Below are 13941 nucleotides of genomic sequence, written 5' to 3' on the forward strand. Positions count from 1 at the left end.
GTGCTTAGTCCATGATTGTGGACTAAACAACAAATGCACCAACTAATTCAGGAGGAGAAATCAACACAGAGAGGAAAGGAGGAATAAGAAAGTTATTTTAAAAGTAAAATCAACACGTTTAAACTTCCAATGATTCTATAATTTATGCAAGTGACTGAGAATTTGGGCTTTGGTGTCTCTCACTGGCACACAGAAAAGGACCATGTATCCATGGAGCCCACGTGCAGCATAAACCACAGCTGCGGAACTGTCTCTCCACCACCTACATGGCCGGGGATCAGGGGCTGGTAACCGAAGCCTGAGCCTGCTCTTCCGAGGGCAGAATGGAGCACAGACCCAGAGGGCTCAGCTGGTATGGGCTCTCGGGGGCAGGCAAAAAGTAAGAGGTGAACCAGCTCCACCAGCTGAGTAGATACAGGGAAATCTGACATTGGGGCAGGAAAAAAAATGGACAAGGACATGCCTAACTCCTGTGACTGCTGAGGAAAATCCAAAATGGAGCCTTCTTGTCATTCATACAGTAACTAGAAATCTACCAGACGTTCTGGGGGCCTGCCTGGAAGGCGACAGGTGAAAGGCTCTAAACAGGATGATGAAAACAGTGGCTGAGAGCTTGTGCGTGCTCACCAGGTGCCAGGCACTCCGTTACACAAAGGTGTGAAGCAGGACTCTGACACGCAACACAGGTAAATTCTCTTTGATAGTGCAGGACGATGGTGACGAGAGTGTGAGAATTATGTACAATACGGGAGGTCACTTGAGATAATGGGAGAAAGGATCTCAAGGATGGAGGAGGCTGTCTGAAAGAGAAGCACTGAAGACAGATTTTCCCTGACCCAGCCGCACCATGGTTCTCTTCTTCCACATCCCACAGAGTCTCTACGGGAAAGAGTCCTTGGCCCTGGTAAAACCAGGGGCCCACCATACTTTCTCTGGGCAGAAGGCAATCTTCAGTGGGGTCTGAATGAGGACATTCTTCCAGGCTGCTGTCTGAGCCCTCTGGGATAAGCTTTGGCTTGGAAGCCTTCTTGGCAAGATGTTCAGACAGGATAAGGCTGAGGAGATCAAAGGTTACATTACGTGCAGTTTCTCCACCTCATCCAAATCTGAAGGGAGCCTAAAACAAGGCTGGACCTTTAGAAAGTGCCTATAGTCAAAGGCTGACAGCTTTCTATCTACTAAGATGACAAAACGAAAAGAACACAACAAAAAAAGACTTTAGAAGAGGCGGCTGCCAAAAATCAACACCTTCCTCATTTCGTCCTAATTAAGACAGAAATTCTAAAACTCCTTTTTAAAATGATGATGTTCACCAAAATTGAGCCAAACACTAATTCCTAATATTGCACAAAACTATAATCGAAGTACAAGAGTATTTCCCAAAATAGAGCTGAGATTCCACTGAAATAGTTACGAACATTTATTTTTATATTACACCTACTTTAGCGGTTGAGATTATGAGGTTTTAACATTTTTGTAGTTTGTTGTAATGCAAATATTTTAGCTTAGGGTGGGATCTTTTTTCCCAAGTTCAAAGAGCCTGTGGTAACAAAGCAATATCCTGTTGAAGCCAATGTCAGGTACAAAGAAAAGGTGCCAAAAATGAAGCACCCGCGCACTTCCTGGCAGCTAACAGAATGGGGAGCAAAGACAGCTTTTAATAGTGAGGCCTTTACTTGACCAACAAAAAGCAATGCCTCAAAGAGCGTTCTGTGCTAATAAGACGACTCACTCGGTATGTGACTCTGGGAAACACACTTCTCTTTTTTGGGTATCAGTTTCCCCCTAAAAAATGGAAAGTAAACTTGGGTCTCTTCCAACTCCCAAATTCTGCCATTCTAGATTCCCAGCCAAGTGGAGAAACCTAGAGGGAAAGAACTAGAACTCAGTGACATGTACCCCCAATGCTAGATGGGAGGTGCAAATACACGTTTCAATGCTGGATCACACAGTCAACCCCCAGGCCACAGAAAGCAAGATTATTTTGAAAAACAAATCCAGATTTAGTCAGAAGGCTCAGCTGGGTGGGGTGAATGTTTCCCTAAGTCTGGGGCGTGAAATCTCACAGGGCACACGCTTCTGCCGTTAAGGTGAGGCCTTGGGTGAGTACAGAGAAAAGAGAAATAGTCCCAAGGTGGTATCAAAGAGCAGATCTGGTTCAGCTTCTGCTGAGAAAAACTTCCCCGCTCTTCTGGAATGGTAACAACTCTACTGACTTCCCAAAGGAAATAGCAGCTAAGACAGGTGGAGAGCCCCTGAGGTCCCCTCAAGGCCTTTCCCAGCACGTCTCTCCCTGCATTCCGTCAGCCCCTGAGCTAGCCTACTGATTTCATCACGTCCACGTAAGTCAAAGTGTTCACCCTATTTATAAATTATAAGCGCCTTTGTTAAATACATGTGTTCACTTGTGCTTCATTCGTATCTAACAAACATACTTTCAATTCTAGGTACAGAACAAATCAGCTTATAAACTCAAGAGACTACAGCTATGAAGTGTTGACTGTCTATGCCACCTTGGGAGACTATGTGACATTTAACAAGTCTACAATATGGGAGAAAAGGAAAGTACTCATCAGAAGAGAACTTACAGCCTCCCTAGACAAAATCCCTTAGGGAGTGGATCAAAACATCCACCCCGAGAGCAAGACCAACCTAGAATTTCTAAGGTATCACTTCAGGCAGTGTTTCTCAAGCTCTTTAGCTGCAACTTTCAGTAAGAAATATATTTTATTATATGATGACCTAGTATATACATATGTATTATGTCTCTTAAACAAAAGTTTCCAAAAACAGTATTCTTAGGATATGTACATATAGCTGATATTATATATTCTTGCCTGTTTCTTTTTTTTAAATCTGGTCACAACTCACTAAATTCAATTCATAACCACGACTCACCACCATTTGAAACACTCTGCTATAGGATACTAATTCTATTCAAAATACCCTCTTCATCATAACGAGTTCTTTTCTATAATATGGAGGAAGATGGTGATCAAGTTCATCTTGAATTGTATTCCAAATACTGAAGAAGTCCTTCCTCAAACCAAGCAGATACAAAACTTACACATTACAAAAATGACTACCATCCTTCTTGGTAAGTGACTCAGGGCTGCAGGCTAACTATCACCCCTCCCTGCAGGGGGAAGCCAGGCAGGCACCCGTACCTCATCCGGTAGTGGAGCCGGACCGATGTCTTGTCGTCAACAGTGATGGTGTGATTTGGAGCATACCAGAGCTTGGTGTTCTCATCATACAGGGCAAAGAGGTTGTGACACAGAGGAGAGATACCTGGGGAAAAGTAAAGAACATATGAGAAAGGTGAAGATAGGTACATTTGGCCATCTGTTGCCCACACGTGACATATGCAAAGTTAAGAAATTGTCTCCTCCCAAAAGAATCTAGATCATATTCGTATCCTCTTAGGGCAAATGGGACTTCCAACCGTGCTCACTCGGGCAGTTTTAGTCATAATAATTAAGAACTAGGGGTCCTCAGGAGTGTGCACTGTAGCTCCTGGCAAACCAGATTCACAACATTTTAAAATAAATGTCTCATGATATTTCTCACTACTGTGTGTATGACAGAGTCTTACCAAATCCTGCTTTTAAAAAAAGGACATCTGAGAGGTTCCTGGATGCCACCTGATGGTCACCTTGCTAATCAGAGTCAGAAACCTTTTGGAGTTTGACAAATTCCCAATCTGTCTCCTACAGAAAATGTTTAAACAACTCTAACACACTGTGATTAAACACACACAAAGTCCCTGCTAGCAAGTGCAAGAAATTGTGTGTTAGAATAAATAACCGAAGTGATTTTTGTCAGTGATTGAAATCTAGTACTATTAATAATATACCTCTTAGATACTCTGTAGAGTTACCATAAGTATTTTTACTAGTAGCCAACTAACAAGAAGATATATGCTTAATAAAGATGGTCCAAAAAGCTCCCTTGCTCCCCGGCCCCACCAACTGCCTCCGTTGATACAAGAATGACTGAAACGATAGGGAGATTATGAAGCCAGGAAAGCACCTTTTCACTTATTTCTTCTGAGCCCATGACTGAAATCACACAGATCTGTCCTCTAAAAGCAGGTAGGGAAAGGGAGGAATATGACTGCAAATAATCAACACCAACTGAGACCGCCATGTGTGCCCAGGCCTCCAACGAGGATACAGTGAAGTGAAGCAAAAGACACATGAGAATATGAGGTAACTGGTACCTGTTTCCCAAATCAGACATCCGAAGTGAGACTCACATTGGCAGAGCCTCTCGACCAGCGTGCCTACCTAGGCAGGGACTCTCTCCCATGAACATGCTGAGTGAAGAAGTTACAAAGACCTCGATGCCTCAATGCCTGCCTTTCAAGGTCATTAGAAGTGACCCCTTCAGAAGTCACACTCCTCCAGATGACAGAGCTGAACTTCAAACAGCATTATCTCGGGGGAGCAATGGCAAATGGCTTGTGGATCCAGTAATATTAGGACTATGTTTCTGGTATACTATAGTTTTTCATTCATAAATTGGTTTTTGTGGACTAGCCAGGAAACCTAGCTTTTCTTTATGCGTATTCGTATTTGAATGTGCACTGACATACACATTTGAAGCATAATTTACTTATAATTATGTATCCTGTAATTCTACCACAGGTCTATTAACAAAATTAGTATTTATAAATAGGAAGATCAAAGATATCTTTTTATATAAAAGTATGGAATAAATACTGACATTTAGTGAAGGCTAAGTGTCAGGCATCAGGCTAACATACTCTACATTCTTTACCTTTAAATCCTCCTAACACCTAATGAGGTAAGTATTATTTTTGCCACTTTACAGATGAAGAAACTGCAGCCTCCTGAGATTTAGTCTGATTCAAGGTTTATTCAGTATTAGGTTGGTGCAAAAATAATTGTGGTTTAAAAGGTTAAAAATTGTAAAAACCGCAATTATTTTTGCACCAACTTAATAAAATGCAGAGCTGGGATTCAAACCAAGGTAGAGCTACTGAGGAAATGAAATAATGAGAGCTAAAAAAAAAAAAAATTTTGCCGTATACTAGTGAAATACAGGGAAGAGAACAATATTAACCCAAAATATCACTTACTATAATAATAGAGCTACGAAAATATGGCATCCCATATTCAGGTGTTTTTAAAATTAATAAATTTTTGCAACATTCTGAGTCGGTTACAGAAGAGACCACTCGTTCTCTACATACTGGGCTTGGAAACTGACGCCCCAAACTGACTGACCCCGAACCCAGAGTCGCGGGAGATACAGCGGCTGCAGCTGTCTCTGGACTCACAGGCTCTCTCCTCTCACCTCTTTTAGCAGCACTTCCTTGGTCTCTCAGTAACCGCAGCCCAACAATTCTTCACAAATGAACCTTGCTAACATTTATACCTGCTGATGGTAAGAAGCCTGGCTGAGACAACAAACACCATAAACCAAATCTCGAGGGAAAAGAGGGAAGGAAAAAAAATCACAATGCCCTTAAAAAACACTTTAGAAGCACCAATTTACATTTAGTTGGTTTGCTAGTTAAAAATTATTTTTAAAGCTGATGTCTAAAGCTTTGCTATCTACTCAAAATAAGTTTAGGCTATTAATTCGTTTCCCCCTAATAATCTATAGCTCAGCCAATTTTATCTAGTGCTATGTTTAGTTAGTAAGGGTCTCCTATACTCTTCCCTCTAGCACCAATCTCTCCTCTTTTATTGGAACTCTGGTATTTAAAGCATTTTAGGCAGAAAGATATACATCAGAAAGAAAATGGGTTTTCTAGACGAACTGTTTTATAAACAAGGTATAGATGATTCTTGAAATAACCATACTATCCCCACAGAGTTGTTCTGAGGGCCACAGATGATATAAATAAAACATGGATCAGACTGTCTGCCATCATAACTACCCTTTTCCCCCGAAAATAAGACCTAGCCGGACGACAATCAGCTCTAATGCGTCTTTTGGAGCAAAAATTAATATAAGACCCAGTCTTATATGCTACTATATTATGTAAGACCCGGTCTTATATGCTACTATATTATGTAAGACCCAGTCTTATATGCTACTATATTATGTAAGACCCGGTCTTATATGCTACTATATTATGTAAGACCCAGTCTTATATGCTACTATATTATGTAAGACCCGGTCTTATATGCTACTATATTATGTAAGACCCGGTCTTAAGACCGGGTCTTATATTAATTTTTGCTCCAAAAGACGCATTAGAGCTGATTGTCGTCCGGCTAGGTCTTATTTTCGGGGAAAACACGGTAGTTACTTCATCCTAAAATGAGCGGATTTTTTAAAAACCAGCTTTACTGAGAAGTAATTTACATACCATAAAGTCTACCCATTTTAAGGGTACAAGTCAATGAATCTTAGTATATTTACAGAGTCGTACTGCCGTCACTAGGATCTAAGTGAATTAGACCTGTGAGTTTCCATAATTTAACTTACTTGTCATTTGAAAGGAGGTAGGCAAAAACAGCCAGTGAGCCAAAGTTTAAAGGATCATGAAAGGGGCTTCATTCTGTTAGTCAGTTTGGTTTAGACCTTCTGAGGGTGACAGGCTGACTTGAGTAAGACAAGCTTCACTTAAAAAAAAAAGGATTGTGTTGTTTACAGCCTCACTGTCCTCTTCACAACTTGGCATTCTGACCAAGCCACAAAGCGACACTCAATTTCTCACTTCAACTCAGCAGCACGTGGGTGGGTGGGTGGGGGCTGGGGGGGAGGAGGCAGGTCACAGCAGCAGCAGGATTGGATCTACTTTTCAGAAGACGTTTTGAACAATTATGCTACTGAGAGATGCCACTTATCGAGCTTGTAACGTTGTGCTAGGTATTCTGCTCCTTTAGTGCTGACATTACTCCAATGTCACAGATGTGGGGGAAAGCACACAGAGCCTCCACAGAAGGCAAGCATCATTCCTTGGTATCCCACAGCTCCTTAGTGACAGAGCGGCAATAAGCCACTTGGCCATGAAGAAAGTGAACAGTGAAACTCCTGGAATTCAGATCACTGGCCTAAGATCAAATGCAAGTAAACGGAAGAGGCAGATGCAACCCCGGACTCCCAGAGCCCACACCTCTTTCCACTCAGGGGCAGAGACACTGGGATGTGCTTCTGGGATGCTGTGCCACCCAAGCCCACCCGGTCCGGGCCCCGGGGCCATTCCAGTACTCACAGCACGCTTGCGCTGCCCTGATGCAAAGCTCCTCGGCCGTGTACTCCCCACCGCTCAGTCGGAGGGGCTCCCTATCCGGCAGGTAGAAGAGCACTTCCACCCCTGGCTCGGGGGCCTCCAGATTCACCTCGGTCTTCTTGGAGCTCCGCATTTTAGCACAGAAAGCCATAGCATTGCAGTCCTCTTTTATGTTTAGATACTGTAAGGAAAACGAGACTGAAGTCATTCCATGGGCTAGAAGGTCCAGTGGTAAAAGACTGTTATAAAGGGAAGCAAGCAGAAATATGTGACATTGGGAAAGTACCTCTCCCTGCTCTCTTCCTCCCTGAAAATCAAATGCATCAGAGCTTACGAGAGGTGAAACTGTGGAAAACAATCAATTATGCGGTCTAATTAATTAGTTGTGGTCAGGCCATAATTAGTTGTGGTCAGGCCATATTCTCAAAAGTTAGAATAGTTTTAGACATGGCTTAAATTTATTTTCTCTATTTGCACACAAGCTATAGTTGAAAACCGTGGCTCATTCTGGAACGACTGACGTTAGCGTTACAAACACTGCTGCCACCGCCATTGGAATCATCTAACTTTTGAACAGACCTGTGGCACGAATCACCGTCTTTAATTTTGGGTCTATCTCCCACTGAACTGCAAGCTCAGTGGAGGCAGTAACCATGTTATCGATCTTCATGCCCCCCGAGCCCAGCCCACGGCTGGCTCAGACACAGCATGCACAAAAGGACTAGCAATTCATGTTCATAAGCCGCATGGAAGGTTCATGAAAATTACTTAATGCAGCCAGGACCCCATCACCCCACGGGCAGGCAAGAGGATGAGCAGCACACGTGGCAGCAAAATGAGGGCAGGAAGCCTTGCTCTGAAGAGCTCAGAAGCCTCTGGTGACAAGCTTGCAAGTAAGTCAGTCGTGAGCTCCCTCAACTCGAAGGGCAACTAGGATCAAAGAGCCCAGCTCAGCAACTTAGTCTTGGGCAAAGGAGGAAAGGGGAACAAGGGAAAGTCCTACAAACTAACATCCTTCTCCTCGTGCCTGCCGAGTCAGCCTTCATTAAGCCCCCAAAGTAACGTCTCCGTAACATCAATCAGGTCCTCCAAAGGCTCCCCATTATTCTACAGACCAACCTCAAACTCTTGGCAGAGGCCCTCCATCAATCACGTGGCCAGCTGGCCTCACGCGGCTCAGCTTCTATCACTCCTAGCCTCTCACTTCATGCTTCAAAATCCCACAAAGCTGCCGTCTTCCCCCAATGCACCCCATAATGAAAACTAAAGATGGAAAACAGAGTAGCTAAAGTCTGCTTCATAATCCAAGGTAAACTTTTGCCCTTGAGAACAGACATGGCAGGGAAAGAATTCAAAGACAGTGTCATATCCTTTACCCTAAGGCGATAATCAGGCAAGGATACGTAATTACATAGGTACAAGATGCAGCACCGTTTGAAATGGGAAAAAAATGTAACTAACAATGTCCAACAAGAGAGGACTCATTAAACAAAATAAGGAATAGAATTATAAAGGAATAGTATGCAGCTGTTAAAAAGTTAAGGTTCATACAGCTACTAAAAGATGTATATGACATACTACAAAGTTTTAAAAAAGCATAATATGTCTATTATGATCCTTTCAGCTATACATGCATATAATTGGGAAACACATACAATAAATTGTTAACAATGGTGCATACCTACAAGGGATTACAAAGGAAATGTAACCTTTTCTTTGTACTCCCTACATTTTTGCACCAGGAATTATTTTAAAGCACCACACTCAGCATTTAGAATGAACAAAAATTAAAATACTGATATTTGAAAACTAAACGATATAATACAGGTAGCCCTACAAGTTCAAGATCGGTTTCATTATTCTTTTTAAAAGCTATTTTCCTTTTTGTCTTTTTTAATAAGTAAATGTACATACCTGCATTTATTCTGCTGTCCAATGTCCCCCAAAAGCAGACTGGATTTTCTTCTCTACTTTCCAAAGCCCGTTCAGAGCTGAGCTAAACACAAAGATAAATAAATAAATCAGCTGCAGAGGTCATTGCATCGGAAAAGGAGAGGACACTTTCATTAAGGAAGCAGCCCAAACCATAAGCAGGCAGGAAAAAGCATTTGAGAGGAAGAAGGGGGAAAAAAAAAACATTGATGAGGGACACGGAGGACAGAGAGGCATCTTAGGGCGTCAACAGCAAAGAAGATATTCCTTTCGTTGCTGCAAGAGAGGAAGCCAGGGACTTTTGCTTCCTGGCGTAGAGAGCCCTGTCCAGTGTTAAGTGAAGACTCTGCACCTTTTCCGTCAACAACCTCTCTCCTGAGGCTGTGAACAATAGTGTAGGACATCCAAAGATGTGCACTTGTATTTCCTAGTTCCATTTCCTTTAGAATTTCCCTCCTCCCAACTCTGTCTGTCCTTGGCCATTTTAACAGTGAAACAACATAATGGGGTAGTGAAAGGGGGAGGGCCTGGGAAGAAATCTTGACAAATAATGCTATCAGTGCACCAAATATTTCCTAAGCCATTGTTCCTTGAACACGTAGTACATAAAGCCCCCTCCTAACTCCCAACCTGTCTCAAAGCCTACTAAAGAATACCAGCTTGTTCTGGAGAATTTGAGGTCCCATCCTCATAACACACACACACACACACACACACACACACACACCCTCTGTATTGTTTCCAACTTTTCTTTGTGTTTCTCACAAATTCTTTTTAACAGTAGAATCAAATTATTTTTGCAAATAAGGAGCAACCACCCTTAGTGATTTGAAAGTGGTTTCCAAGTCAATACAGATTCCTGCCTCTCTTTTCTGTCAGTCATTCAACGCATTTTGTCAGGAAGAGCGCTGTCCCGGGCATTATATGGCAGAAGCGCAGGCGGACGGGAGAGAAGGACATGGGGTGGGTCACCTCTGAGGCTGCAAGGCCAGCATTCTCACAGGACCGACCTTGCCATCCAAGTGGGAGACAGCACAAATGAAAACACAAAAGCAATCTAAAGTCAATGGAGTGAGTGTGTCACGATGTCATCATCTGCACTCTTGCTAACTCCAGTGACTAACACTGGCAAAGGCTGATTTGAAAAGGCTTTCTGCCGTGGATGAGACTTAAGCAAAAGTAACGACAGGGGCCAGGCTGGGGATACGAGTATGAATTTTGATGTGACAACTTTGACTTCGCTATTTTGACATGGACAATTTTAACAAGATCCAAAGAACAAGTTGTCATACTTTCCGCTTTTAAAAATTTAATATAATCAATTGTTTTAATGATGTGAATAGATACCCTGCCCTGCCGCAAAACAGCACTCTGAAATTAACTACATGCTAATAATGCCTATCGGCTGAAAAGCAAGGTTTCAAATGCCACGTTTCAGGAAATTTATTCAACAAGTCTTTTTGAGTTCTATGTGCCAAAAACTGAGCTACATCAGGAGGCCACAATGAAGGCCAAGAGTGATATGGTCTTTACAGTGTATAGTACCAATGGAATCAAACAAAAATGCACAGAAACAGGTCATTGTAAAGACTTGTAAATGCCCTGAAGGAAAAAGAGGGCACACAGACTAAGAGCAATGTGATCCAGCATGGGGCTCAAGGGGAAGTAACCCTGGCCTGAGAGGAAATGGGTGGGTGGGGAGGTGCAGAGAGAGCAGTCTGGGTAAAGGACCAGCATGTGCAAAGGCCCTGCCTATGGAAAGAGCCAGTCTGGGCTCTCCAACTGCATAAATGGGCAATCCCTCCAATACTCCTCTTTCCACCTGGGCACAGAACAGTACTAGCCAATCTACCAGCAGTACTGGCCAACAGCATTTCTGGGGCCTTTGTAGCCCAGGTTTCCTGCTGCACGCTATTATAGTCAATTGCCAGGGATGAAGGAAAACTGACTAGATCAGCTCCGTGCTTTAGAGCATGAAGAAGCCTGCCCCAAACCAAGAAAGGGACATATACTCAGAACCTTTTCTAGCAGGAAAAGATTTGCAAGTTCCACCAGTCCCAGGCTCTTTAAGAAGAGCTACAGCATAAACCTTTTTAGAACACACAAAGCATTTTAATAGGGACCATCAGGTCATGTGTTACTTGAATTTAGGAGAAGTGGGGTTGCTCTGGGCCCCGTGTAAGATTTCAGGATCAGACTAAAATCACTAAGATTCTGCTAGAACCAGGAGTCTATGAAAACCTGTAGTCAAGGAGAGTTTGTTTTTTTTCCATTATTCATTTTCCAACATTGTATTGAAATCACATTGTACCTAATTTCCAAACTGACCTCCAGTATTACTGGATAGAATAAAATGGTATCGATTTGTGATTCTTAGCCTAGCGATTAAACTCTGAGAAAACAAGATCAGCTACAGAATTTCTAGGCAATGTGCACTTACTATAATGTTTTTATATGCTGATTCAATAACAACAAAAGCTCTGCTCTCAGAAAACTGACATTCTAACGATAAAAGTTTTAAAACACCCACACAGCGCTTACAAGACATGCCGGGTACCAACCTAGGTACTTAAAACTATGGCTGCTGATCCAATTTATATGTAATGACAACTACTTGTCCTCATGCAGGATGACAAGCGGTTCTGGGTGCGACAGCATTTGTGTAATGGCTTCACGCAAATAACATTTCTTTCCAAATGAACCAAATGATATGCGCTAGCTACTTATTTTTAGAACAGGTAGGAAAAGAGCAAGGTCAGTGTGTACACAATTTGGATAATTCCAAGAAATCAAGTTTCTTGCTACAAGATAAAAAAAAGAAAATTTTTAATGCTAGCAAAACTGACTAGTAGGAATCACACAAGACCCTTCAAAAATAACATAATTCACTGGGTTCCATTCCCAACTCAAGTGAATACAATAAAACTCAGAAAATGGAAAGGATAAAAGTGAGTCATCCAAAGCTTTCTGATGATAACAGCGAATTCTTCCACCCTGGTTTACTTAAAAATTTTCAAGAATTTGAAAGAAAATGCGTTTCTTTCCATGACAGAGGATTACTTTTGTGGCTCAATCCTGTAGATACTACTTTTACATGAAAAAAGAAAATCAGAGAAATTTTGTATATTCTCAACTTTTTTCCCTTCAGTTTATAAAAGTCTTACGCAAGAGACACGTTTATCTGATGCTTTCTGAATGAGGGAAAAGTAACAGAAACAAAACACAATTCTGTGAGCCTGAATAAGAACTAACTGCAATAGTTGGGATATCACAACTATTTTCTAAGACGCAAAATGCCAAAAATCTATGTCTGAAGATACTGAAACCTGCTTAAATTTTCAAGGACACCTTTTGAAATACAGGTTATCTGTATAAGGAAGAACATACAATTAAATTTTGAATAGTGCAGAAAAGAAACATAAAAATAGAGCACATGAATATTCAAAGATGTAATCATCAGACTATGACTGCTTTTGGCCAAAGACCACTGCCAGATTTATATGATAAAAACAGGTTGGATGACGGTTAAAATCAAAGACAAGAATCAAAATAAAATACTTTGGGTATCTGATTGGTTTTACTAAAGAAACCATCACACCTCCAGTGTGCTTTAAAGGAATCAAAGCTTTTGATTTCTGAAGTAGAAAATACAAATAAAATGTTGATGAATTAAGGTATGAATCCCCCAAAAAACTGAAAAAAAATTTAATTAGAAAATGTTCTATTCTGGGGCGGCCAGATGGTCCCAGTTGGTTTGAGCATGAGCTCTTAACTACAGGGTTGCTGGTTCAATTCCCGCATGGGATGGTGGGCTGCGCCCTCTGCAACTAAAAATTGAAAACGGCAAATGGACTTGGAGCTGAGCTGCGCCCTCCACAACTAGATTGAAGGACAATGACTTGGAGCTGATGGGCCCTGGAGAAACACACTGTTCCCCAATATTCCCCAATAAAAAATTTTAAAAAGGAACTCTTCTGAAATCACCTGCTTACTACCTTAAGAAATTTTAAGACTAAAAATCTTAAACCTTAAAAAACTATTTCAGGAGGCACCAGTCTTAAGGTTGGTGAGGAAACCTAAAGCAAGAATATGATCTCCAAGAGGGCAGGGGTTTTTGTCTCTTTTGTTTAGCACTTTATCGGCAGCACATATTAGGTGATTAATAAGTAGTTAAGCAGTTGTTAAATGAGAGATGAAGGTGACAAACTAAGCAACACATGCAATGGAAAGGTCACCGTAATCCAGGGTGGGTGGGTTCTTAATGACTAGATATGTAATTAACAAGTGTGACTTTGAGCAAGTCATTTTAGTCTCTGAGTCTCAGTTTCCCCATCCATTAACGTGAGAGGAAACATCCTGTCTAAAGGGTTGGTGTAAGGATCAAAGTCTTCATCAAGGTCCTACAATGCTCTTTTCAAATGAGGTTGCAGATGTGAAAGTGCTCAGAAATGTGTTCTGTGTGAAAGCAATATAATGCAGGCTATATGGCAAAGAACTAAAGTGGGCTTGCTTAGAAGCACAAAAGAATAAAGAGGGATTCTGAGCAAAAAGCCTGGTCACAAATCAAAGTCCCCTTTCACAGACCTCAGATGACACAGCAGAGCAGTTAAGTGCATGAGCTGGCGTCATCCTGACTGGGGGTTGATTCTGCCTCCCCTACCTACTAGCTATTGTAATCTTAGGTAATTGACTTAACATCCCTAAACCTCAATGTTCTCAGCTGTAAATGGAGGAATAAAAATAGTGTATTATCTCACAGAGCTGTTAAGAGTTAAGTGAGTTAGTTAATGCATACC

At 41.7% G+C, this 13941-nt stretch overlaps 1 protein-coding gene across 1 annotated transcript in view; it reads right to left on the reverse strand.

Moving 5' to 3' along the window:
* Window positions 1-13941, reverse strand: part of JAK1 (Janus kinase 1) — a 124716-nt gene that overhangs the window by 42110 nt on the left and 68665 nt on the right. The window contains exons 2-4 of the mRNA XM_033113408.1: window positions 9128-9209; window positions 7196-7394; window positions 3168-3291 (exon numbers count right to left, since the gene is read on the reverse strand). Coding sequence (XP_032969299.1) covers window positions 3168-3291; window positions 7196-7394; window positions 9128-9133 — 329 coding nt within the window. The 5' untranslated portion in view covers window positions 9134-9209. The remainder of the gene's footprint in view (window positions 1-3167; window positions 3292-7195; window positions 7395-9127; window positions 9210-13941) is intronic.

Source organism: Rhinolophus ferrumequinum, chromosome 9 (assembly GCF_004115265.2).
Source record: "Rhinolophus ferrumequinum isolate MPI-CBG mRhiFer1 chromosome 9, mRhiFer1_v1.p, whole genome shotgun sequence".
Classification (NCBI taxonomy): domain Eukaryota; kingdom Metazoa; phylum Chordata; class Mammalia; order Chiroptera; family Rhinolophidae; genus Rhinolophus; species Rhinolophus ferrumequinum.